The following is a 27,731-nucleotide window of genomic DNA, read 5'->3' on the forward strand; positions in this document are numbered from 1 at the left end:
CAGGGATCCCTCTCCGCTCCACATGCGAGGAGAAGAGCTCATCTGATTACATAATGACCCAGTGACAGTGAGCCAGAACCGGTACTGCCAGTACCAGTGTGCTGGGAGACTCTCACTGACCACTGGCTTCTCTTCTTTCCTCTTTTTTTCTCATTCTTTTCCTCTTTTGAAAATAGGATGACAATGGCGTAGAGAAGAACAATGTGATGTCAAAGTTAGATCTGGTTTAGAGCTGTCAAACTTTGAAATTTCTCATTTTTTTTAGATTTATTTTTTCCTACATTTGTCAAAATCTGCCTTTTTCACATGTCTGCCGGACAGTGAAATCAGATAAATCTTCAAGTTGCCAATCTGAGGTCAAACTGAACCTTTGTTAAAAGCCAACAGAAAGGTAAGACACACAAACATTGCAAAATTCATTCTTTATCTACAACTTTTATCCGTGTTTTTCAGTTTTTAGTTGTGTTATGCTCCTCGTAAGCCAGTTTCAACACCATAAAATGCACCTAACCAAAAATCCTGGCAGTATTTTGTCTCTGCTTTGTACTCCATCTACATTTTAACTGTGAAAATCCGCTAACATCTCACTTTTTTTGGCTGTGGTACATCCTAGTGTCTTCAGCTGTTCTGGTACAGGTGTCGTTGGGGAGTTTCAGACTGAACATATTTTAAAGTGTTGGATTTTTTTATGCGCAAGTTGACGTTCAGACAGGTCTTTGCTGTATCTGCGGTGTAGTGTTTACACTGTGGAGAGATATTAGTGGCTCTGCTGGGAAATCTCTTCCTCAATGTCTGATAGCTACATCACACTTTATGATGAAGATATTGGAATCATCTGCAAAAAGAAAATTAAAAATCTCATAATAGTTAATAGATTTATAAATGTGAGTTTTGTATGCTATAGATAATCCCAGGTGTAATGAAAATTATTTATAAACCATGATGTATCCATTTATTGACATTCTTGGTGTAGGTAAATGCAGTTTTTATAGCTGTAGACCTCGTATATATTTGTAGAAGTACAACAGAATAGAGAAACTAAAATAGAATGTAGTTCTTTATTAACACCCAAGTGGAAAATGGATTTTAGTAGCAGCTTCTGAATTTCAACGCCACAAACATGACTGGAAAAAAAAAAAAAAAAAAAAAAGAAAAACTGCAGGCTAAAATTCAAAATAAACAACATTTACAATGAGGCTGCCAGCATCAATGCATTAAACACTATTAATCAAGATAATTAGTGCATACATTTTAAAATGTTATTCTTTCTTGTCCCTTCAACCAGAGGTGGATAAAGTAAAAAGGTTGTTCAGCCAGGTTGTTCAGGTAAAGTCACACCTCTGTAATAAAGTTAAACACAGCAAAATTGACAGAAATAATTAAACTCATATAGAGTTAAATGTAACTCTTTAAATGTGTAGTCAAATATTTCTTAATATGGCAAAGCTTCAGAGAGTCAACCTCATAGCAATGCAGTGGGTACTATACATCCCTCTAGAACACCTAAAGTCACAGGTGAGAACTCTAACTCAGTGTATAACTTCACTCATGGTGCAAATGTGTCCCACATCAAAAACCCCAACAATCCAACAGAAACAAGACCAAAAGAACCCACACAGAGATCTTCGTACAACAGGAAACATCCAAACACGACAAAAAACACATCTAAACACTCTACCCAAGGGCATGATGGGAAACTCTGCCCACTCATCCCCCCAGATTTGAAATCGCTGTGGGCAGTGCTCAGATTAATTGACTCTTTACAGAGATAAACTAACACTTGTGGATCAATACTGTCATATAACACTGAAGACCATTTCACTCAGAATGGAGTTAGAATTACACTTTGGGAGGAAAAATCAAAATGTTTAACCCTGAGACATCAACACCAGTTTATGCTGTTCTGAGATGTGATGTAGAATCATTCTCTCTCTATGAGCTACTGTGTAGTCAACAGAGGTAGATAAAGTACTATAGTATTGTACTTAAGTAAAAGTACTGATTTCAGAATGCAATTACCTAAAATCTACTCAATTACAGTAATCTGAGTAAACATAATTACTTTCCACCCCTGCTTTCAGCACACTTTGTTCAGGCAACTGTAGCGTCTCCCTGCATCCACAGTGATGTAAAATAAGTCCATCATGACTTCTTAATGTCTCATTTCACTCTTAAAACTCACAGACAGCTCAGTGGACAAGACAAAAGTCAATCATTTACCTTTTTACAGTTCTCTTAATCCCCTCTCAATCCATGGCATGTTCCTTTTTCATTGCTTAAGTTAATGTCATTATCTTCAATCTACCTAGAGTTGTTTGTTGTCCTTCAAAATAAAATCTGACTTGTTTGCAAAATGAAGTCATTTACCCTAAACAACCAATAATACAGATCTGTATGGAAAATAGTGGAATTCCAAATGCAACAAAAAAGTGAGATTAATCACAATTTACCACAGAAATCTTGAGATTAATCACAACTGAAACAGCCTAGATTTACAGTAATTATTAGTAGTATTCATTCACTTGTGGTATAGTAGAACAGTTTTTCTCAACTGGTGGGTCAGGACTGAAAAGTGAGTTACAGAGAAGTGGTTGAAATTATAAACCACAGTTGCAAACCACAGTTCTTGCACCATATACACTTTAAGACTGAACAGTAACAGTGGATGAAATAGCTGAAAAACCCTAACAGTTACTAATTAGAAAGATGTTTTATAAATGTTTTATTAACCTGCATCAGTAGTTGCATGTTTCTCAGTGTTAGCTGTTGACTTTGAGTGTTGACTGAAGTTCACAAAATTCATTTTGCAAAATGCTAAATAACTTTTTGACATTACATGAATCTGATGCTAAATAACAAATTACTGCATTATAACAGTTGGATTAATAGTGTTTGCACCTCTAAAAATAATATTTACTTCATGCATAGGGTTATAACAGGAAAACAGTGTAATCTAGGTTTTAACGCAAAAAATGATTTTACTGTTTTTCTTTAAAAAGGACCCCTGCATTATACTGTGCATGATTTTATTCTGCTATAGTGGAGTGATTAAAAATGTGGTTAAAATGGGAGTAAATTGGACATTTTGTCCACAAATGGCTTAAGGGAGCAGAATTTTAAATCAGACACTACAAAAAACAAAAACAAAACAAAAAACAAACAAAAAAAAGCACTGATCATACATCATAAAACAATGTTCTTGTTAATCTTTGATACAACCAACTTTAAAACAATCACTCCTGCCATCTATCATACATAATACGGAAAATAACTATTTTTATTGTGATTTTCATAAAAAACAGTGTCACCACCTATTCAAACTGGCACTGAAAGGGTTCAAATCCTAAAAATAATTGAATATAGTTTGATCAGGACTGAAGTTGATTGAAAGATCCAAGCCAAAAAAGTGAAAAAAAGTGAAGTTTAATCTGAAATATTTTTATAGTGATTTTTGGACGTGGACATTTCTAACCACAAATAGCCTAGTAGGGTAGTAAATTTTAAATCTAATACTACACAAAAATAAAAAATGTATCAATTTTGATATACTTTGATATATCCCAGACTATGCTTGGAAAAATTCCCCATAAACCTAACTTAAAAAAAAATCCTTTTTTTTCCCCATAAAAAGAATGATGACTTCTTGTGGTAAATCTGGCATTTAAAGGGTTAAAATCTCTAAGATATTAGGCAGTTTGATCAGAACAGAGACTGATGTTATCTAGTTTATCTAGTTATTTTTGGATGTTTTTCACAGTTGACATTTTTGTACTGAATGGCTTATTAGGGTGCAAACTTTGAATGTTACCAAAGGGTTAAAATTATATCCAGCCTACAGATGTGTTAAAATATTCCAATGTGCTGAGTTTGAGTTATGATGGTCTTCTAAAAAACACTGACAGATACTGTTAGGTATTTGAGTATTTATATTTCAGATTCTGTAGCTTTCTGGCTTTGTTATCAATACAATTGCTTTTGTGCTGAATGTGAAAAAAACTCTTGTTGGACTTTTCATCAAGCCTCTACATTACCTAAACCACCCCTGGGTATGATGATTACATCACACAGTACATTACTTAATAATGCACACATAAATAGTATAGTAAGTAAGTAAATAAATATGTTGGTTGTGGAAGTTGTAAATAAACCAAAGCAGCTTTTACTAAACTAACTTCAGTCTCTACTGTGCAAACGTAGCTGAACTCTACGAGTTGTATTCCAGTGCTCATTCATTAGCAGGTGTTTGTTCACACAGTCTTGGCTAGGAAGCCTTTGGTCAAAACAAATCACGTCTTCTCATTGAGGAGTCCTTGTCTGCGGCTCAGCAGCAGTGCACCAAGTCAGATTTACTGCAGAGAGGCAGACATTTGGCTACTAGAAGATGGTAAAAGTCAGTCTTAAATTACAGCAGCTCTCTGTACTTGCATTGTTTAATTTAGGTCAGTGTCGTAACTCTTACACTACAAACTCTGGGCTGAGGAAATGAAGGCGACTGAAGGCTCAGGAGGGATCTTAAGGTGGAAGTTAGGACAGACAAATCACAGTAGATACTCATTACATCTACTACTTGTTGTTAAATTCCTCATTAAGGTGAATTATGTCAACATAGAATGTGGACAATGTCAAAGCAAAATGCAGATCTGCTTTACTTGGCTAAAATTGCGGTTGTTGGGGTCTCTGTTTAAATCATTTGTTTCATTTACAGTTAAATTAATGAAATACAGATCTGACTTTTGGAAAAGCTTAAACTTTTATTCCTCTTTTAATGATAGCAGCTTCTTTACTATAATTACACTGTTATTGCAGTTTTAAAAATCAGTAAAGCAGACTGAAAAAAAAAACATTTCAAAGTCTGTCTAAAAATGTGATTGCATTACATGATACACGACTTGTTTTTTCTGATGATTTAAAGAATTGATTACAACAGCAAAGCTTGGATAAAGTATGAATTACAAATCATGAAAGCCATAATTTCTCTGGTTTTTAGCTCTCGCCTTCAGCAGGGTCAAGAAATAACACATTAGAACTTAAACTACCAATGTGGGCATACATGTCTTTTAAAACGATATGATGCTACATTTATTATTTTGCTGTCTATTTCAGCTTACAGAAAAAGCCAATACGGTCTGGCTGCAGACCGTTCATCTGTATATCTCTGAACAAAAAAACATACTAAAACTTTTAAAATAAAATCGGTTAAAGTTAAAGTGAGGGGTAGGATAACAAAAACAGACCAGCAAAACATGATTACAAAACATTCAATAAAGCAGAGTAAACAGTCTGCACACAGGAAAAAATCTCATCCTCCATGAAAACAGTCCAATGCTGCAAGCATAGCTTAAATTGCTATGTAGCTGTGCAAGCTTCAAGCATAATGTGGCAATGTAACTAAATCTCAGCTCACCAAGCATGCTACCTATCAACTTATCTATGTAGCTAAGTTAGCTTTAGCTAAGTTTACCATAGCTCATGTTGCTTAAGCTAACCAAGCTATACATAACAGAGCTATGTAGCCATGTAGCTAAAGCTAAGCTAAGAAAAGAAGCTATGTAAGCTATGTATACACATTAGCTTTGTAGCCACATTAGCTTTAACTTTGTTTGCTAAAGCTCACATTGCTAAAGCGAACTTAGCAACACCAGCTTGGGTATAATGTTGATTATGTACCCAGCATAGCTAAGTTAGCTTAAGCTAAGTTTACCAGAGCTCATGTTGCTTAAGCTAACTAAGCTATAGATAACATAAATATGTAGCCATGTAGCCAAAGCTGAGCTAAGAAAAGAAGCTATGTAAGCTATGTATATACATCAGCTTTGTAGCCACATTAGCTTTAACTTTGTTTGCTGAAGCTCACATTGCTAAAGCTAACTTAGCAACATCAGCTTAGGTATAATTTTGATCAGGCACCCAGCATCGCTAAGTTAGCTTTAGCTAAGTTTACCAGAGCTCATGTTGCTTAAGCTAACTAAAGCATAGGTAACAGAACTATGTAGCCATGTAGCCAATGTAGCTAAAGCTGAGCTAAGAAAAGACGCTATGTAAGCTATGTATATACAATACCTTCATAGACACATTAGCGTTAGCTTTGTTTGCTAAAGCTCACATTGCTAAAGCCAACTTAGCATTATTGGCTTAGGTATAGAGTTGATTACGTACCCAGTGTAGCCATGTTAGCTTTAGCTAAAGCTAATAATGGCAAGCGGAGCCACCGTTCACGTGAATCCTTCTAAAATGGGTTGATATGTACTTTAATCCTCTGACCTTTTCTTCTATTGTATTTATGAACTGTTGCTTGTAACATGTTATTGTAACATGGTTATTTCTTGAATGCAAATTTCAACTTTTGTTGTGCATTAAGTTGAATTTTAAAAATTTTAACACTTCCTGTCTGGAGAGACATCTTGCTGCAGACCTCTATGGTGGAGTATTTTGGGCTCATCTATTGCAGACCTCTACAACAGGGCGACCTCAACCGTGGGGCAGGAAGTGACGTACTAACCCTTGTTTGGTTTTTATTTAGTTTGTGTGGTGTTATTTTCAATTTTATCCCCATCCCACTCCCCCTTACCCTAACCCTAACCTTTAGGTTTCTGGTGCCTAACCCTACCCTCTTGGGCTTTTCCTTAGTTTGTGGTGTTTGGATTCTAGTTTCCTTACCCTAACCCTAACCTTTAGGGTTCTGGTACCTAACCCTAACCTTTATTGGGTTTTTGTTAGTTTGTGGTGTTTTGATTCTAGTTTGAACCCCCTTACCCTAACCCTAACCTTTAGGGTTCTGGTGCCTGACCCTATCCCTCTTTGGGTTTTCCTTATTTTGAAGTGTTTTGCTTTAATTTTATTGCCCTCCCCCTTACCCTAATCCTAACCTTTAGGGTTCAGGTGCCTGACTCTAAACCTCTTTGGGCTTTCCTTAGTACGTAGTGCGTTAGATTTCAATCCCTTACCCTCAGTAAACTTACCATAACCTCAGACGGCCAGCGGAAAGTATACGTCATTCAGTATGACCTCATGGTTCCAGCTTGGGTAATGTACGCCACTTCCTTACCCCAAGGTTGAGGTTGCTCCACCATAGAGGTCTGCAGCAGAGCCCCCCACCATCGAGGTCTGCAGGCAGACCCTCTTGGCCTTTCTGTGATACATGGTGTCTCAGATGAACAGTCTGCAACAACATCCCTCTCACAAATGTCTTCTTTTCTCTAAGAGAAGCATATCAGGCACATGAGATGCAGCGCTCATGCTGGCAGTATGAAAACCCTGACTTATTAACATCAAAATCAAGCCCTGATGCTGCCAAGATGCAGCCACCATGCACCCAGTCTAAAATAGGCATAGACAGACTTTACTAGAAAGGAAAAGCGGGCAGGAAAAAAAACTTCCTCTGTTGCTGAAATTGTCTGACATTCTTTAGTGCAAATATAGACACACATTGACGAAACAGTGTCCCATTTGTACAGCACTGTGCAGTGCTTGGTTTGGCTCCAGAAAGTTTGTGGTTTTCACGTCTGGTGTTGGCTGAGCAGATGCCTTCTTGGCGTGAACTGTGTTGATGTTTAGACAATCCTTTCAGTCCAGTGTGGAGGCTGCTGTGGTGTGGACACTGGTCACAGCCATTCAGGCTTTGTTGTATTGAGTCTTTTCAGTGCAGTGTACTGGCTGCAGGGAGTTCTTTATGACTGTGGACACTGGACTGGGAGAACTGGTTGGAAGGGATTACTCTCTCCTCTGGAATACTAATGACCGTCTTTTGTGGCCAATCTATTTCCTCCACTTTCACCCAAAGTACCCCTTCCTCTCTCCTTCTCCACCCATTTCTATCCCTCTTCCTTTTTCACTCTTTCTGTCACTCGAAACCAATTATTCCCTCTCTTCTTCCCCCCATCTCTGCCCCCTGAAAATGTCAAGCACTGCATACTCACACGATCAAACGCAGTAGCAAACACACACACATACACACACTTTACGCTCCGTACCGCTCTCCTCTGCTCGTCTAACTTGCTCTCTTTTTCACTCGCTCGCTCATCCAGTCGTATTTTTCAATGGTGGCTTTTGTCCCTTTCATCTCCTCGAAAACAAAGGATTCTTGTGCACACAGGACAGAGGGAAGGAGAGCGATGGAGGGCCGGACAGAGAGGAAGAGATCTCTAACCTTGAGTGTGGTTGTCAGATGAGAGGGAGAAGTCATTTTAGAAGAGAGAGTCAGTCTGTGGTACTGTCAGCTACGTGGAAACACTTCACAAACATTGTTTTAGCTACACAAACATTGACATATCTCTCTCTGTGTTTCATAGAACTATGTACAGTAAGGGTGGGAACAACCTACGCTTACTTGACTCAATCCTGACTCCACCATTTGAGTTTAACAGTAAATTTACGACTTTTTAAACTTATCTTTTTTCTTGTGAATTTCCAAAATTTTAAGCTAAAAAATTCTTGGTTTGGTCTTTTTGCAAATGTAAGACATATTTTTTTCCCCCAAATTAACCAAACCTTTATTTTTTAAAAAAAATTCTAATAACACACTGTTGCATCATGTGGCCTGCTGTGCCATCACCTAGGGTTTGGAGACGGGGGGGTCACAAAGTCAAGCTCAACAGCATCTTTTTGTCCAAGCCCTTTGTCTCACCCCTGGTGAAACACCTGCAGACCGCTGGCGGTTTTCAGGCCCTTGGGACAACCACAACATGACCAGGGGTTTGTGGAAACCCTTCTACTTGCCTGGACAGTACCCCAGGCCCTGCTTACATGCTACTTCAACCCCTTACTCTGGCCTAAAGGTGTGGACTTTATCATTTTTCATCAGATTATTTTCCCATGCCCCTGGTAACGTGCAAGGACATCCAGAGCACGACCTTGGTTGTGTCAGTCCGCCTTCTTGCCTGAGGCAGATTTACTCTACTCTTCTATGTCTTACTTCAGCCTCAGTTTTTGGCCCAAACATGCCTACAATGTTCTACACTGTACTGTCTATTGGATGAATACTTGCTTGGAACAATACGCCCATCAGATATTACCATCAAGAAGAAGCAGTGAGCATTTTATCTCCTTGGATCAATAATAGCCCCATTTAATCCCAACTGGCAAAAAGCATACACTGTATACGTCGCAAAGGTTGTGTATGCCTTGTATGAGCATGGAATAGCCTCTGGGCATTTAAGTGCCAAGGGTAATCCTTAACACTAGGTGTAGACATACCTCGTACTGTAGACAATTCTGTAGTCTGACAGTTCAAACTGCATACAGAAGTGGTCTGGGATACCCTAATCCAGACTGGATTGGTAGAGTAGATCCAATACATACTCGCATGCATTAGCATTTTGTCTGTGTTGGCCTAGACCACCCTGCCAGCTGATTTAGACAAAAGTGGCTAATTACATCCATCTAGCCTCACTTGTAGTGATGGGAATTTCAGCTCTTACAGCTGAGGTAGGTATTTCTGCCACAACTTCCCCAACTTCCAGTGTGCATGGAGGATGAATAATGTCTTGAAGGAAACAGAAAGCTCCAACAACACTTGTAGTATAGTGAACAACTTTATCAGACCAACATGTTTCAGCTTGTGGCCTTCTGACTCTAATAAAGATGGAACATTGGGCAAAATGTGAATAGAAGCTGAATACCGGCATGTGCAAATCTTTTCAGTCTACTCAATTAAATGCAACACATGTACAACATATTAAATGTTCAAGCTGGACATACACATATTCAGAATTTATGCCTGCAAGATACTCAAAAAAGCTGGGACTGGTGCAAGAAAAGACTGGAAAATTTGTGGAATGCTCAAAAGCATCTGAAACATTCCACAAGTAAGTAGGTTAATTAGTTGAAGGTGATATTGACATGATTTGGTATAAAAAGAGAATCACTGAAAGACTCAGTTGTTCACCATCTACAGTCCACAATATCATCAAAAGATTCAGTGAATCTGAAGAAATCTCTTCCTGATGTGGCAAGGCCAGAATCCAACATTTACTGCTCATGACCTCTAACTCTTCAGGTGGCATTATGCCGACAACAGGCACCATTCTGCAAAAGATATTACAACGTGGGTGTGAGAACACTTTGGAAAACCATTGCCAGTTAACACAAAACCATATATGAACAACACCTAGAAGTGCCAAAGTGGGAAACTCATGCACCAGTCCAGTGAAATAATTGTTGTCAAGTCCTCTGGGCTAAAGAACAGAATAACCATCCAGACTGTTATCAACACAAAGTTCATAAGCTAGCCCGGTGATGGTTTGGAGGTGTAATAGTCCCCATGGCAGAGGTCACTTGCATAGCTGTGAAAGCAGCATTAACACTAAGAGGTACTGGGGCAACATCAAGTCTTTTTCAGGAAGCTTTCAGCTTATTTCAGAAAGACAACACCAAGTCATGTTCTGCATGGGTTACAACAGCATGGCTTCACAGTCAGAGTGCAAGTACAAGACTTGCTTACATGCTGTTCAAACCTCTCTCCCATTGAATATATACATCTCATTATAAATCACAAAACACAACAAATGGCACTTTGCACTTTTAATATTTCAAAAATGAATGTCTTTAGATGCTTACAGAGTGTTGTAAGAAAAGGTGATGTAACATGGTGGTAACATGCTCTGTCCCAACTTTTTTGGAACGGTGTTGCAGGAATTAAATTTGGAATTTAGAAAAGCATTTGTACAGCCCTGTATTCAGTTTTCATTCAGATTTTTGCACAATGTCCCAACTTTTTTAGAACTGTGTTCTGTACTCATCCGTAGGGTGTTTGCTTTGAAAAGCACACATTCCTCTGGACAATAAATGCTTCTGTATCTCAATCAAAAGGTCTATATGTCCGATACACAAGTGTGTGTTTACTGTATGTGTAGGCAGGAGCTCTGCAGGGTTCAGAGTTCAGCTGGAGATGGACCCAGCCAATCACGTGGGCCTCCTCTTGACCCCGCCTCCCTCCCCTCTCTCCCCCTCCACATCTTAGTATTCAGAACACAGACATCAACAACAGATCTCTATTCATTCACGCAGTGTGAGCTCCAGCGTGGAGGGAGGAGAGAGAAGGGTCAGAAAGGACAGGAAAGGACAGAGCATATCAGATCGCCCTGCTTCTTTGGCTTTTGTTTGTGTTGTTTTGTTTTTGGTTTTGTTATATTCGCTCCGGAAAGCAGAGGCAGTCTGAGACAAAAGGGCCTATTTAGTCTACAGTGAGTGAGAAAAAGAAGGATGTGGATGAAGAGAACTGCAGTCCAGTTAAGGGGAAAACTACTATTGGTGCATAAGGAACATAGAGACAATAAGTGTCCATGGCACCCAAGGATGGGTTGGAGGGCTTCTCATTATGTCCAAGCTCTGCTGACACTTTGACACCCACAGACTCTTGTAGACCCATCCCATCACGTAACACCATCACTCTCTGACAGAAGCAGTCACGTGACAATTGACAACAGGCACTCTTGAGCCTTAAGTAAAGAAGTAGCTGTTGTTGTAAACAACTACACCACCTCTCTTTCAAGACAGATACATTTAAAGAGGAGACAAATGAGAAAAGTGGATGTCTGGCAAAAGTGATAGAGGAACCAGAGCTCTGTTTTTAAAGCATTTTATCAGCATATCATGACTCTAGATCTACATTGTGTTTAATTAAAGATTTTCTGATTGGAGTGGTCTTTTCAGGATGACAGTAACCTGGTCCCTAAGGCCCTGTCCACATGGACATGAAAACGATACATTGCCGTTTCGTTTTGAAACAGTTTTCCATAAAGACGGGATCATTTCAGGAAATATCCGTGTAAGCATGGAACCACTGAAAACAACTGAAAACGCTGTAGTGCATATGCCCAGCCTGTATATGACGCTGTATTGCTGCCACGGGCATACATTAAAAGAGAGAAGAAAATCACAAAAAACTGACACAAACTTTCTTGTAGTTGCCCTTCTGGTTGTTCTCTGCATTGGATTTAAGGACATATGGTGTATGCATTTCGTGGTGGTGGTAAAGGAGCATCAGATTTTGCTGTAAAAGCCATAACAAGCTCAGTAGCTTCTGCAGCACGAACACAAATCTTTAACCTGCCATGTTTGTTATGGCCAGACCTGCTCAGGTGTCTTAAGAGAGCTACGCTATGTGTGACATAATCGTTTCAAGAAAGATGCGGTTAGCCATCCACACTGAGTATCATTTACAGTCACCCAAAACACCGTTTCTGTGTGGATGAAACGCTGATAGGACAAAAAACGTCTGCGTATACTCTGAATTCGAGGGTGTGGAAGGGGCAAAAGGCTTTTCAAAATCTTCAGATGCATTTTTGGACCCTAGCCTGCACACTGAGTCTAGTTCATTTATTCATTGCAGATATTTGTGGTCGCAGACAAAATGGTTTTGCACTGCAAAGACAAAAAGCAGTGAAAATGTTTTGTGGTTCTTTGACTGCAGAACCTTTAATCTGAGACACTGTTAGAATAGATAGACATGCTAAACTTTCAAAATCTAAATCAGAGTAAACTTCCGATTAGGTTAGGGTTAGGGTTGAGGCAAGAGTTAGGAAACTAAAAGCTAAAAGGTGACCCCTGACCAGCAAAACCTGATTTCAAAATGTTTAATAAAACCAAGTAAATGGTCTCCTTACAGGAGAAATATCTCATCCTTCATAAAAACACGAATGTAGCAAATGTAGCAGCTCAGTCAGCTGCACAAGCCATGCAGATAACAGAGCTATGCAGATAACAAAGCTAAATACCTAATAAAGCCAAAGCCTGAAAAGCTCATGGATATCAATACTGACAAAGCTACTAAGAAAATGTAAGCTACATAAGCTATGTAGCTACATTACCTACATATACAGCAAAAACTGTAATTTTGAATTCTCAGGATTGCAAAGTGTAATTTTAACTAGAATCTGATTTGAATGGCCATCAGCATTGGAATAAGTTGACTGTTGATCAATGCAGTGTTTTTTCAACTCTGTAGCAAGTCAATTGATCTAAGCTCTGCTGCCATTTCATATCTAGGGGTTGAAGTTTTTTCATCATGCCCTTGGGCAGGGTGTTTAGATGTGTTTAGATGTTGCCTATTGTGCAGTGATCACTGCTGGAATTCCTTTGTTCTTGTGTCCTTTAAATAAATGTTGTTTTTTATGTTTAACACGTCTAAACCATGAGTGAAGTTATCCACTATGTTGGTCACTTGCTGCCTAGGGTATGGTCTACGAAAATTGGGGGAGTGCGGAATCTCAACTCATTGCGTAATCTAGCCCACATCTGTCTCTTGGCTCAATCCTTGCCGGTACAGAGTTTACTTGACTTTGCTATGATTGTTCAATGTGAGGTGGTAATTTTCATAAAGTATATCAAGTGCTTTACAGTGTTGCAAATAATTAAAATGATGAATAACCAAAATGTACAGCCAAAATGAAAGGAAATAACCCAATATTGTGTAGAAGTACACTTTACTGTGGATAAACACAACCCGCACAGCCAGCATTTCCTTGTTGGCCCCACATGGGTTGTATGTGGGTTACAGTATGGGTCCTATGTGGGTTTGTCTGTGGGTTCCATGGTGGCCCTGCCTGTGATTGCCTGCCCATGTAAACTGCAACTGTAGATCAGCCCATATAAGTCCCATATAGGCCCCATGTCTAGAGATCCAAGACAGATCCTACTTGTAGTAGACATGAGCAATTGCAAGGATCTCTTCAACCATATTTTGCATTTAACCTGAATAATAACCACCTTTATCATAGCAATCAAAATTCTTAATTTATGTTGCATATTCAAACGTACACCAATTTTCTTTAAATAGATTTACTTTTTTTGGGTAAAGTTAATAATGTGGATAGGCACGCTGAACTAGACGAATTAGAAAGTTATGTCAGACTTCATAGCTAAACCATGATGTTGGCTTAAAGGGGCAAAAATGACTGGTTAAAATGGCAGAAGGCAGTTAAAAAGAGACAAAAGTGGGTTAAAAGAAGCACAAATAGGTAGAAATAAGTGTTGACAAGTGATTAAAAAAAGTGGCAAAAATAAGTTAAAAGTGGCAAAAATAGGGATAGGGCGACAAATATGGGGCAAGAAAGGAAAAAAAGTGTCAACAAATGTGCAGTAAAAATGGTGTGAGTGGTTATAAAGTGGCAAAAATTTCCTCAAAATGAAAAAACATTTCTAGAAGTTTCCAAAATGGGCAGTACAATGGGGAAAGGAGTTAAAAAGTTGCAAGGGGGGGGGGGGGGGCAGAAATGGTGACAAGGTGTGGTAAAAATGGTGAAAAGTGGTTAAAAAGTGTCAAAAATGGGTTAGATATGGCATTGAGGGGCAAATTAGGCAGCAAAAGTAGTTAATTAGGTTAAAAGTAGCAAAAATTGTTTAAAAGTGGCAAATATGTCCTGAAATAGTGATGAAAAGTGGTTAAAAACTGGCATGAATGAATAATTTGAAAATAACAACCCAATGATAGCTTGACAAACTTTTTAGCTCCAAAATGAGGGAACCCATAGCTAGGATGCTGGCACCAATGTTACCCTCCAACACACATGCACTGATATCATCAATAAATCTGCACTCGGGAGGGGCTGTTCTCTGGGGTTTTCGGGGACCAAGCCAAATCTGTGGGCAGGCCTGGTCAGAGTGGAACCCTAGCCATTGGTACATGACATTACCTTGAGGCTCTCTGCTGCTGTACAGTTTGAGTTTTTAAAATATTCTTAAGGAATATTTTCAACAAGCCAATGAAACCTGTTTGGAGGTATCTGCTCTCTTTGAGCCAAAAGAGTGTTGGATGGATGGTTAGACTCAAGGTGGCTAACAAAGTCAGGCCTTGTTGGTGTATCGGATTGTCCTGGCAGTCTTGGATGGTGTTGTCGTTGGGCCTTTGCGTGGATAAAATATCATTTTAAGATCACTTTTGGGTTATTGTCTTATTTAGATAGGACATCTAAGGGGAGACAAGAAATCTAGGGAGAGAGATTCTGCTTCCAGGTACAACTACGCCCAAAGTGAATGTTAGAGTATGAAATCAGCTTTCAGCACATGAGAATATGCTGGTTCAGAAGTTTTCAGCCTTCTTAATTAAATTCAAGGCATCACTTTGGTTTTCACATGGAAAAACAGCCAACAGTGTCCCCCCATCTCAATTCAGTAGCTGTCTTGTGCAACCGCCACGTGAGTCAGGCTGCACTATCAGGCTTTTAATGTGAAAGAGCAGCTGTGCCTTCAAGCTGAAAGAGGGCTTTTATTTTGACAAGGCCAGCTGCCTTCAGTGAAAGAAGTAAAGGGGCTTAAATGGACCACCATGGACAGCCAGAACACTGTCAAGTTGAAAAATGTGCTTCTAATCCCTTCTCCTCTTCTTTACCTTCTTCTTCTCCTCCTAAATGTTCCACTCTGTCATTTTTCTCTCATTCACACAGTTATAAAATGTTCTCTTTTATCCCTTTCACGCATCTTGCACCCTTTCATTTAAATTCACCTGCTGTTCACTTGATCTCAGTGCCTATAGAGCCAGTGCCCATCTTGAATCTCTTTGTCTGTTCATGTATACACTCTTTACCCACTCTTCTTATTCACCCCCTGCTGTCTCTTCTCTCTGTCTCCAACCCCCTACAGCACCAGCTATGACCTCAGCCACCCCACCCTCCTCTGAGGGCTCATCCCCTCAGAAGGTATGCCACTCTCAGACACAGACTGACATCACCAAGCCCCTGCTGGGCTCCACAGGAGGGACTGTAGGTGCTGGTGCAGGTGTTGGAGGAAAAGAAGCTGGTGGGCCTAATGCTCTTAGAAGGAGGCGCAGAGTCCTGTCCAAAGATGGGAGAAGCAACGTACGAATCGAGCATGTTAGTGGACGCGGGGCGCTCTACCTAAGGGACCTCTGGACAACTTTCCTGGACATGCAATGGCGCTATAAATTCTTTCTCTTCTCTGCCACCTTTGCTGGAACCTGGTTCGTTTTTGGGGTGCTATGGTACCTGGTGGCAATGGTTCATGGAGATCTGCTGGGTAAGTTGGGAGGGAATATGGTTGAACTGCATAGTGCATAGCCATGTTTCACAAGTAACATTCTAGTTAGATTCCTAAGAGGGTGCAACGTCCCAAAGCAAGACCACATCAGCCATAACAGCAAAGGATTTGCAGTCTTATTTGAAAGAGTCAATAGAGAATATATTTACTTCTAATGTTCCCCTGAGGATGAAGGGACATACCTTGTTGGTTCACTGGATTCTGCTTTAAGCATAGGAACTACTTAAAGCAGATTGGTATTGATCTACCAGCTGAACCCAGTGTAGTCCAATCATTCTGCCCAGCTTTTTGTGTTTTTTTCTTTGTTTGAAGACTCTTTTTATGCAGACACCCCATACGAAGGCCTAAGCTGCCTTGGAGAACCACTGTAAGTCCACAGTGGCATTGCTAGAAAACGAATTAAAAGAACTACAGTTATTCATTTCTCTTGACATTCTACAATGGAATAACCCACAGAGTAGAAGTTAATTTTTGTGGATGGGTGAAACAGGAAGACACATGCATGGTTTTCAGTTACATACAATATGAGAAAGACCTTGAGAACAGAAAACAAAATATTCCCTTATAATAAGTTTACACACCAATCCCAAGATCTTCTGTTCTTCTTCCCTTCCTGCAGAGTTTGACCCCCCCTCCAACCATACTCCATGTGTAATGGAGGTGAAGACCCTGACAGGAGCCTTCCTCTTCTCTCTGGAGTCTCAAACCACGATTGGCTACGGTTTCCGGTGCATCACTGAGGAGTGTCCTGTCGCCATTGTACTGCTCATCTTTCAGCTGGTCATCACCATGGTGATGGAGATCTTCATCACTGGCACCTTCCTTGCAAAGGTAGATCAAAGATAACTGTAGGAACAGCCTTAAAAGATGTTTTTAATTCACTGTACCACCCCAAGAATTTGAAAAAATGGTGGAGGTAAAGCAAGCTTTGCCAGCAACAGTGCAGTGTGATCAGCATTAGTGAAGCAGAGATCAGTGAGAAGTTGCAGTACTAAAGTGAACCACATTTGTTGCTGTGATTGAGCTGTGATTGGTTGTAAGAGATTGTAGTCATAAACACTCGCAATCAATTTAAGAATTTATTGCAAAATGGAAAGTGTTGCAGCAGCTTGTTGCAAACTTCCAAACTCATCCTGTGGATGCAATGTGCATCCTAAAGGTGGAATTCTAAAATAATTTATCTGAAAAACTATGCTTTCTGCAGAGCTCTGAACACGAATACAAAGATGCAGGCCTGCACCCAAAGAGGCCATTCTATAGTGCAGCACAGTGTGATCAAACAGGGATCAGTTAAAACTTGCTGTAATTAAATGGACTGTCCTGTTGAGAGAATGAGCTGGGACTGGCTGCAAGACTTGGGAGTCATTTAAGGAGAATGAGGTGGTAGTGATGGGTGGGGTTTAGTTGTACTGACAGCTGTTTGCAATGGCTGCTTGCAGTGCAGCAATTATCTCTGATAAAGCTCTAGTATACCCTCAATATTACCTAAACTTGACTGCATTGCTGCATGAAATAAAGAATTAAAACACTAAAAGCTTTCCATGGTGGGAAATTGTACAGTTTATGCCACTTATATCTTTAAGGATGTCTAAATTTTGGCCTCCTTACCACTAGAGATGGGCGATACCAAATTTTTAAATTGGATACTAATACTGATACTTTTTAATGTAATTTTATAGATACTTAGACCGATACTGACACTTTCGAAGAAAAAATAAGATATTGAACTCCCAAACTTTCAAAAGGTACAAATTTCAGACAGATAAAAAGGTGTATGCATATCATTCAGAATTGAATTAAGGGAGTTACTTCAATTAAAATCAAATATTTGTGCAAGCAATAAACCAAATATTATCATAGTAAAAAAAAAAAAAAATTCCCATTTCATTTTTGTTTAATTCAGATAGGAGGGCTATTAGCCACCTATAGCCACTAGTTTCAAGCAAAAATGTAAGAAATACAAGTCATCAATGATTTTCATGGAAATATTTATCTTTTTATGTTTCTACAACTCTGTCTTTTACATTTTTTGGTATTGGCATGTGGTCTCAGTATTTTAATGCTTTCTTACAATTTTGAAATTTCCTTGGGGACCACATGGAGTGAGAAAGACTGCCAGGTCCACATCACAGACTAACAGATGAATTCATATGCCAGCGAGTGGAGTTGCTGAAATCTGCTACTCATTTATGATTGGTCTCCAAAGTCACATGGTATGGCAGGATCAACGTCCGATTGGCTGTAGTATTATCACAACATTTTCAGGAATCAGCCTCTTGTTTATCAGTTACACTGATAGAATATTACTTTAATGATAAGTCTTTAAACAGTTTCCTATTTATTGCCTCACAACCTTTCCAGAAAAAGAAAAACTTTAAGCTTTGTACATGATTACAAGGGGAAATGAGGAGTGTTTATGATATGCATAGACAGGAATCATCAAATAAAGCAAGAAAATGAAAATTTCTTCCTCTTCATAGGTGGCTCGTCCCAAGAAAAGAGGTGAGACGGTGAAATTTAGTCAACATGCTGTTGTATCTAACCACGAGGGTCGGCCGTGCCTCATGATAAGAGTGGCCAACATGCGCAAAAGCCTCCTACTAGGATGCCAGGTATGCACGCTATTCAAAAGCTAATGGGGGGGTTTGAGTGCCATGTAGGTTCAGTTTTCCCTAATCTGCAGTATTTACAGCCAAATACAAGTTAACTCCCATCTCAGTTACCAGGCATGTCAGTTCATGCTGCACTCAAGGACATATCACCCAGGTATTAAACCTGGGGCCTTTTGGTTACAGGATGCCTTCTGCAACCTCTTGGCTTCATTTACTGACTCCATCTTGGCTCCCAGGTGACGGGGAAGTTGCTTCAGACGTCCTTGACAAAGGAAGGTGAGACAGTGCGACTGGACCAGCGCAATGTGCCATTCCAGGTGGACACGTCCAGCGACAGCCCCTTCCTCATCATCCCCCTGACTTTCTACCACATCATCGATGACAACAGCCCTCTCAGGGCCTGGGCAGCAAAAGGTATGCCATTGCTTTAATGCTAAGTTCAAGTTGAAAGGTTTTATTTTGAAAATCTAGATGGGCTTTACTGTTAAAATGCCACAGAAAGCTTACACAGTGTAACCACAGTTACTAAGCTTTAACTTTAACCTTAAATATTATATCTGCTATTTGCTGCCATAACCCATCAGGGAGTCAGAAAACAAGTTATTATTTTGGTTGCCAATGTCTCAATTTAATCACAAAAAAACACATCAATAAATTCTTCTTGGAAAGATGTTTGTTTACAGAATTATCGTCGTAGCACAGCTGAAACTATGAAATTCAATACAGTTAGACACAAACTTCATCTTCAGATATGTGCCATATGTCATAATATTTCAAGAGCCTGCTGCAAGCCAATCAAAATTGGACTGTGGGCTGCATTTGGCCCCTGGGCCATAGTTTGGACAACCCTGCTTTGGGATCATGTGTACTCAGATCTGGGCAGGAATCTCTAATGTAAAACCACCCTCAGTTGCAGACCGTTAATGAATATTTCTCTCTTTTTTAAGTTTTCTGTTATTTTTAAGTTGTGCTGTCACAAGATAAAGGATGATCAGTGATTGATCAATAGGAAGCTGGGAATTGTAGGTCATTTATAGGTCAAATCAAAATGTGCATTGCTTAAGGTGTTGTAAAGCAGTAAACTCACCTCTTCTATTGTCTAACAAAAATTTATATACTTGCCACTGTGTTTGTAATCACTACTTCCTCTAAGTAGTTGTATATATATAGTACATTCAGTAATGTGACCGTAGGTGTGTCGGTATTTACGGTCATGTGCTGAATGCTTGGCTGCCTCTAACTGTGCAGACTTTGGCTGAAGGAGAGGGTTTTATTCTGGCTGGAATGTGTGTGAGAGAGATGGCCAGAGACACCCCTCATTAGAGCACAATGCTGTACAGTCTGGGGTGCTGACACGAAGCCCGCGCAGATCCACTTACAGCAGCACAGACCACTCAGCACTGGAAGTCTCAACGACTGACAGACTATGATCGCTGTTATTTACATTCACAAATCTTACTTTTCCTCAGTGACACAGTTAGTTAACTTTCATTTTCCTCCAGTATGTAGTATGATTAAAATGCTTTCTTCGTTGTTACAGCCCCTGTAGCCAAGCTGTTTCTTCATCTCTGTATGATTAGCCTTACTGAGGAAATCTTTTATTTCCTGTTAAATCAACAGCCAGTTCTACAGTATTGCTTCATGTAGGTGCTTTCCTTCCGTGAGTACAGGAAGTGGTGGCCTAATTAGGATGCTTTAATCTTGAAGCTTGCAGATCTATGTCAATGTTCAAAAGATTCCAGGAAATGCTCTCTGTCTTTATAGAAAGAGATACATTTGATTGGTTGATCTGTTAGGGCATAATGCTTGTGGTTGCATTGGTGTCTCAACAGATTGATGGAAATCTCAACAGATTGATGGAGTTGAATTGCTTACATGTATCAAAATAGTCATAATCAAGCATACTTAGTTTTTATTGATGTAATTTAGCATCCAGCAGAGCTAGATTTATATTCCCTGGTTGCATGAAAATGGCACTCAAGCTTTGTAAATCTTAACATTATGTGAATCTCTTAAAAAATGAGTGTGAGACACTATGGATCAGCAAGGTGCCATAGCAGCCAAACCTACCAAAATCTAAATTTACTCACCCATAGTGGAAAACCAGCACCTCTGACTCATGCGGTGACCTTTAATTTCATTATATAAAACTTCCTGTGGTTTATGACTAACAAACATGCTTGATGTTTGAGATAGGTGCATTTGCTAAGGAGGTCATAAGAAAAAAAAGAAATTGCACACACTTCAGGGCTCCAACATCCAAATTACCTGTAGATTCAAACTGCTCTTAATTTGCCAGTGAGGCTTTAAAGGCTGTTTTCAAACCTTCAAATAGGGAAACTTACATTTTATTGCAAACCTACATGTACATGCTAGATAGACTGTTTCATATCTCCATTGCATGGATATATTTCCCATTCATCTGGGAAAGTGGCCATAGAAAGCGTTTGGGAAAGGCAGGACTTTTTAAAAATTCTCGGAAAGTGATTGGATGAACATTCTGTCTGTCACATTCAATACGGCCAATCAGATTGACAAGACAGAAACGAGGTTGTATGCATGCGCTGCTCCCATAGCAACCTGAGCTTGACAGGTAGATGCTGCCACAGTTCATAAATAGTGGGGCTTGTTGATGGATAAAACTCATGCTGAGGCCGGTCAGAAGAAGTGCGAAACATCACATTTGCCAAGAGAAGCTTTCAGTGTGGCTCTCTGCTCTTGATTTAATAAGAACAATGTCACCCAGTTCTGATCAAACTGCTACTGCTACAAGCAAGCTATTTGCCACACCGGCAGTGGCCAATGTATAAACTGGCTTACAGTACAGCTAAACCCTGCCTGTGATTACCGCAAACTCATGCTATAGCAGGTCAGGAGAAGAGCGAAAACCTCTTTCTTTGTCATGAAAAACTTTCAGTGCTGTTCTTTGCTCTTTATTTCACCCTCTGAGATGGACATCATACACAAGAAGAAGAGACAGGTTATTTAAAGTTAAATAACTTTTAAACCATAAATTGTCGCCACTTTCTTTTTTCCATGGAAGCTTGTCATTATGCTGTTCTAATGACGCTATCCAGGCTATTCTAGAGAGCCTGGAACTTGGATGACTTTCCTGGGTATTTAAAGAATAAATCCACACCAGTAAATCTTGTATTGAACATCTTTTCATCCATTTTTTTGTCAATAGTTTTGCTAGCCTAGCATGTTGACCACCATATTGTATTCCATAGTGCTTCTCGAACCAACAGCAGGCTGTTCTCTCATTGTGTGATGCTGTTTTAAACTGTCTAATTGGGCAGTTCATGCAGGAGACAGCCAGAATAGATCATAATGAAGAGAACAAGTAACAGAGAGCCTGTGATGTGGCCCTCTGTGTCTCTGCAGACAGGAACTGCTTTGCAAAATGGCACAAATGGAGTCAATGCAAAAATGTGCAAGGACTTCTTGTATAAATATGTTGATTTTTCAAAGATTTTTATCACTGGATAATTTTTTTTTTCTTTTACTTTTGGTCCTCAAAAGATAGGAGAACAAGTCTGTGCAAAAAAAGTTCTCTGTCATTACTGCTTTGAGTTTTGTTTCCATTTAGTTTTTCTTTTGTCTTTGTAGTTCCATGACTGTTTAAAACTCTTAAAGCTTTTTTCAAGTGACATTACTGCAGACCACATTTTCTTGAAGCCCAGGTTGTCCTGATAAAAGGGTGTTTGTAGCTTGACTTCTGCCACAGGGTTGATGTTTTATGAGCTTTTTAAAACAGTAAGTAAAGCGGACAACATGGGTAAAATAGCTTAGGGCAGTGATTCCCAACCTGTGGGCCGTGCCCCCGGTGGGCCTCGAAGGTATTGCAAGTGGGCCACCAAATAATTTCCAAAATAGTATGATTTTTGCGGGGGGAGGGGAAATGTAATTATATAAAAAAAATATACAGAATAGAGTTTTAAATGTTAAAACTCGATTACGTTTCAAAGGATATTAAAAATGTTCAAATATTCTTTTCATTCTTTTGTTTTTTGTCCTTCAAGTATTAGACATGTGACAAGCAAATGAGAGATAGGAATTTTTGTTGTTACCTAGAGGTTATTGTATGGGGAGCTCTTGGAAAACTGTCACTTTGTAAACACTGAAGGTGTTGCAACACGTTGCAGATGCTGTGTTAGTGACTGTGGAGCTTTCAACATGCTGTTCCTGTATTCAGTTCAGTCCTTTATGTTCAATCTTCAATTTTAACAAAGTGCTCTGAGAACGCATTATATGACCGCCGTATTTATGGGGTCGGAGGTGGGCCGCAAACATTTTTGAAACTTAAAAGTGGGCCCTGAGTTGGAAAAGGTTGGGAACCACTGGCTTAGGGCTTTGAGGGTTAATAAAAAAACATGGTTCAGTTGTATTAAAACTGTTGCCGTACTACAGCTATATTTGAGCTAAACATTACAGCGGCAGAAGCAACTGCTACTGGCTTACGGTACAACTAAACTCTGCCTGTAGCTTCTGCCTCGTTCTCCTCAAATGACGCTGATTGGTCAAATCTGTTTTTACACCTGGCACAAACGTTTCAGACTGGAGCTTTGCAACAGGCATCTGCCTGATGACAGACAATTCATGGTTTCCAGTTGTAATATGACTCCAATGTTGGCATGTCTTTTTTTGGGTGACTGGAAATGGCACTTTTCGAAGAAAGCTGTACCTCCTCCAGAGCTCTTTGGAAAACACCAACTTTCAATTCAGCATGACAGTACCCTAATTAAGTAACACTTCAGAATGGCAAACACTGATGACATCTAACTTAACCGGAATGATCAGAAGAGCACCCATGCAAAGAACCTTTGTTACAGGGTATTTTTATCTTTCTGTTTCAGCGTGCTTTCACACTTGAGTGATGTGGTTCAGACTTTCAGACTTTCCAGTTTAATCCAAACCAGTGTTAATTTTGTCGACTAAAACTATGACTAAAAATGTTTGTCGACAGTCTTTTTTCCATGAGAAAGGCTAGACTACGACTAACCAGAATAGATCTTTGATGACTAAAACTGACTAAAAGTAAGTTTAGTTTTTGTCAAGATGAGTAAAATTAGACTAAAATGTAATTCAGTTTTCATCAGACATTTAAAATCTGTGATATTTCTCCACCTTGGGTAAAACTGTCAAATGCAATGCATCTTTAGCTATTCTGCCTCTGAGCAGTAGAAAGCAGGGACCCCAGGTTTGGCGGGGTGCAGAGAACACACTACCATGATTTGGTACCAGATTTAGGCAAGAGAATAAATGCTTGGACAAAAGTGAAGACTAAAATGTGAGGACTTTTTATGGACTAAAACTATATTAAAATGATTTAGAGTTTTTGTCGACTAAAACTGTAAAGGGATTAAACGACTAAAATGTGACGGAAACTAAAAGGCATTTAATCTAAAGACTAAGACTGAAAGTAAAGTTAAACTAGCTGATCCAAACCTAAATGATAGGCATGAAACCTCCCCTGGACCATAGTCTGTATCAAACAGCTGGACCTTCGACCAACCAAAGGTGTGGTCTCGGTTAAGACCAAACTGATTCATGGTCTGGTTCATGCCAAGTGTGAGCGCATTATTTTGAAAGGTCTTGCCCTCCGTATCAATGACAGGGAATTATGGCACAAGAACCAGACAAAGGAAATCCAACACCAAAACAAAATGAGCAGCAATAGCACATGGGAAACCAGATGTTGTATCGACATTTGATCTGATAACTATATTTCAGTATTTGTCTCCAGATTTCTACATAATTTTCCCCTCTTTTATGGATAATACAAATGGTTTTCCCAAGATAACAAAGAAATTCAACAAGATAGGTCAAATGTCCATGCTGGCTTGGGAAAATGGAGTAAAATATGATGGATGTATCCATGTCCTTCTGTAATGATCTTTCTAGTTGATCCTGACGCCTGACCAGTTGAGAACCACTGATGTAGAGAATCCCACGAGTTTGTCGTCTTGTGTAAAGGAAGTTGCGAAACCTGGTGTTTTTTCTCTATTGGGAGCGTTACTGGGTCTGGGTTAGGGGAAGGGCTGTTTAGACAGATGACAGAGTCTGCATTCTGAGTGAGGCCTGTTGATGCAGGTGTGTGCTTGTTTGAGCGCATATGTCTTCAAGTGTGTCCTGTGTGTTATGAGAGCACGAATGACGAGGATGTTCAGCATAATGTCTGAAAATATGTCAAATGTTTCTAACTGGATAGCTTCTGAAATGGGCAGCTTTTGCTTTGGCGGGTGTTTTCCAATTTTAGGAATCAGTTGTGTTTGTGTTTGTGGGTCTGTTAGATCCGGTTGAGTGTTTGTGGAAACTATCTGTAACTGGGCTGTTTTTATGTTTTGGAAATTTCAGGATGTGTGTGCTTGTGTGTGTTTCTGCATGCTTTCTAACCCCCAACACTGACTGACTATTTCAATGAATGAATGAATCTCTGACCTAGTCTTCAGTACCTAAGCTTAACCATTCAAACTGAAAATTTACTGAGTTATCCTTTTCGAACGAAAGTTCAAGGCTGAAGTAAATCAAAAAACGGAATAACTGAGGATAAATGGATTTCGATTCTTGTCTGGATGGGAAATAAGCTCAAGAACTGTTTACACTGCATGGTTGACTTGGTGCTCTGTGACTGATTGGCTACCAGCCATGGATTTACTCCACCTCTTGCCCAGTGACAGCTGGGATTGGCTCCATCCCCCAGTGACCCCACATGGGATAAATTGTGTGGATGATTTACTGAATGAATGGGCAGATTTATCATGTTTTTGGGTTGTTACACTGCCCCCCAGTGGCTGGAAAATTTGACTCATAATTTCTGTTTTGAGAAGTTGGTTTAACAGTTTTTCTGCCACTTTGCACAAGTCCCATGGGGCTTAACTTTACTTACACATAAGGCTCTCAGGAAAAAGGTTGGGAACCAATGCCTTATATTGTACTTTGGTTACATAGTAATGGGCTGAATGGAAACCAATCTGTGGAAAGGATGAAAACAATAAAAAATTGGGCATTCTTTGGAATAGAATGCTGTTTTTAGTTTGCCGGTTAATCTGAAGTCTCTTTGTTCCTCTAGGTGGTGGTTGGACAGACCCAGAGCTGGCCGACTTTGAACTTCTTGTGATCATGAGTGCCACTGTTGAGCCGACCTCCGCCACCTGCCAGGTTCGGACGTCCTACCTTCCCGATGAGATCCTCTGGGGCTACGAGTTTCCCCCAGTCGTCTCCCTGTCTCCCTCAGGAAAATATGTGGCCGACTTCGCCTTCTTCGACAAAGTGGCCAAAACCAAAACCCCTCCGCTTTTCAAGCAGGCCCTTCCGCCGAGCCCACCATCGCAGGCGTCCCGTCACCACGTCAAGGGCAAAGAGGACGAGATGGACCCTGAGAAGATGCGTCTGGAGGAGAGCTACAGAGGGGAAGAGCGGGGGCGAGAAAGAGGGAGGATCAGAGATAGCAGCCCACTGAGTGTGCGTATCAGCAATGTGTGAATACAAAGACGAGGGAAAGCTGCGGAAAGATGATGTGAAACTGAGATGAGACACACACAGGAAGAAGAGACGCAAGCTGCTCAATAGAGGAAGAAAAACCGAACTAAAAAAAAAAAACAAAAACACCCTCACACAGTACGCCCACACACTTTCAGATGAGGAGATGAAACAAACACATGGGTGCTGTTATGTTGCACAAACTACACATATTCTCAGCTACTTTAACCACAAGCATGTTGTCAACAAACTGCCTGCAAACAAACTTTAAAGGGAGCAAGTTACAAGCACAACATGCACAAATGCAGAAAACAATATCAAACCAGTTTTGATACACTTTCTAACCTTTATTCTCTTTTTCTGTTTGGAAATGGACTTGATTTATTGCAAATGCTGCAAATCTTCATATTATAAGGTCAGTTGTATCTCTAATTTTAGACGTGGTAATTACAAGATTTGAATCTCATGATTTGAATGTCTCAAGATAAGTATTTATATCCATCCACTGTCTGAACCACTTATCCAACAGGGCGGGGGTGTCCAAACTTTTTTTCCAGTGGGGGCTACAAACAATATCTGTATAACAATAACTGTCAGGTGTAGGTTAATGCTTAGAGACTGAATATCCTTAAACAGCTTGTTAATGGCTGACAAAACGAATAGCCAACCCTTGTTAGAGATTTTGGGAGGCCAGTCAGATTTCAGGGAGGCTTGGTTAACCCAGGTGGACATGGATTCTGGTGAACCCATTCACTCTGCAAGGTTAAGCCAATTCAACTTCTGTCAAAATTACATTTTTGTTTTGTCTCACCACCAATAAAAGGAAAAGTTTCAATGGTAGTATTACAAGGACTTGGATCTAGAAGGATTATCATTCAGGAGTCGATAGCAATAAAAATGAATGATCCATGTTTCATTGTGGGACAGCAGTAACTTCAGCAAGTTTGGTAACATGACCTAAATTATCCAGTGAGAACAAGTGCATAAGATAGATGTATTTAACTTTAAAATTTACACATTTATGAGTCCCCTCACCTTAAATGAATAAAATCCAGTGGAAAACAGTGCTATTATATTTACATAATAAAGAAAATTATTTGGGACACTCATTGAAACAATTGAAAACTCAAGATTCTAACCAATATTTACTTGAATATTAAAAAGTATTCATTTAACAAGACATGGTGAGGTTATATTTGAATTCTGACCTCTTTTAGTGCCAATAGGCAAGAGTGTATAAGTCATGGTGGGACCACCAGTTTTATCATATAATTCCAACATGAAACCTGTAATAATCAAAAATATTAAATCAGTAAGTGATTTTTAGCAGTGATGATGCCAACTATAAAAATATGAACTGATTTATGCCATTTAAGTTTAATAAAACCGTTGTAAAAATGACTAAAATCACATATATTTCACTATATAAACCACTTATTTTTCTTTATTTCACCAGAAAATGTATAAATATTATAAATATTAGATGTCTTAACTTATTTAAGCAGAAATAAGGCTCACAGTAAAAATAAAAACTCATATAAACCACTTAAGTATAATAAAACTGTTATAAGACTGCACAACTGACCAAAAATCATAACCTATTTTACTATTAATTCCTTGAAAATTTCTAGAAATTAGTCAGATTTA

At 39.4% G+C, this 27,731-nt stretch overlaps 1 protein-coding gene across 1 annotated transcript; it reads left to right on the forward strand.

Annotated features, from left to right (window-relative positions):
• Window positions 1-27,531, forward strand: kcnj10a (potassium inwardly rectifying channel subfamily J member 10a). Its single transcript, XM_041778869.1, has 6 exons — window positions 1-391; window positions 15,577-15,969; window positions 16,610-16,821; window positions 18,471-18,602; window positions 18,839-19,016; window positions 25,675-27,531. The coding sequence occupies exons 2-6, from the start codon at window positions 15,585-15,587 to the stop codon at window positions 26,085-26,087; spliced, it is 1,320 nt and encodes a 439-aa protein (XP_041634803.1). The 5' UTR covers window positions 1-391; window positions 15,577-15,584; the 3' UTR covers window positions 26,088-27,531.
• Window positions 27,532-27,731: the final 200 nt, after the last annotated feature.

Source organism: Cheilinus undulatus, linkage group 22, assembly GCF_018320785.1.
Source record: "Cheilinus undulatus linkage group 22, ASM1832078v1, whole genome shotgun sequence".
NCBI lineage: Eukaryota > Metazoa > Chordata > Actinopteri > Labriformes > Labridae > Cheilinus > Cheilinus undulatus.

What these genes read in the sequence shown, in the direction of transcription:
- kcnj10a (XM_041778869.1), top strand. Translation starts at nt 15,585, where the DNA reads ATGACCTCAGCCACCCCACCCTCCTCTGAGGGCTCATCCCCTCAGAAG. An exon ending in GGTTCATGGAGATCTGCTGG is followed by an intron (nt 15,970 to 16,609) that starts GTAAGTTGGGAG and finishes CCCTTCCTGCAG; the next exon opens with AGTTTGACCCCCCCTCCAAC. An exon ending in GCCTCCTACTAGGATGCCAG is followed by an intron (nt 18,603 to 18,838) that starts GTATGCACGCTA and finishes CTTGGCTCCCAG; the next exon opens with GTGACGGGGAAGTTGCTTCA.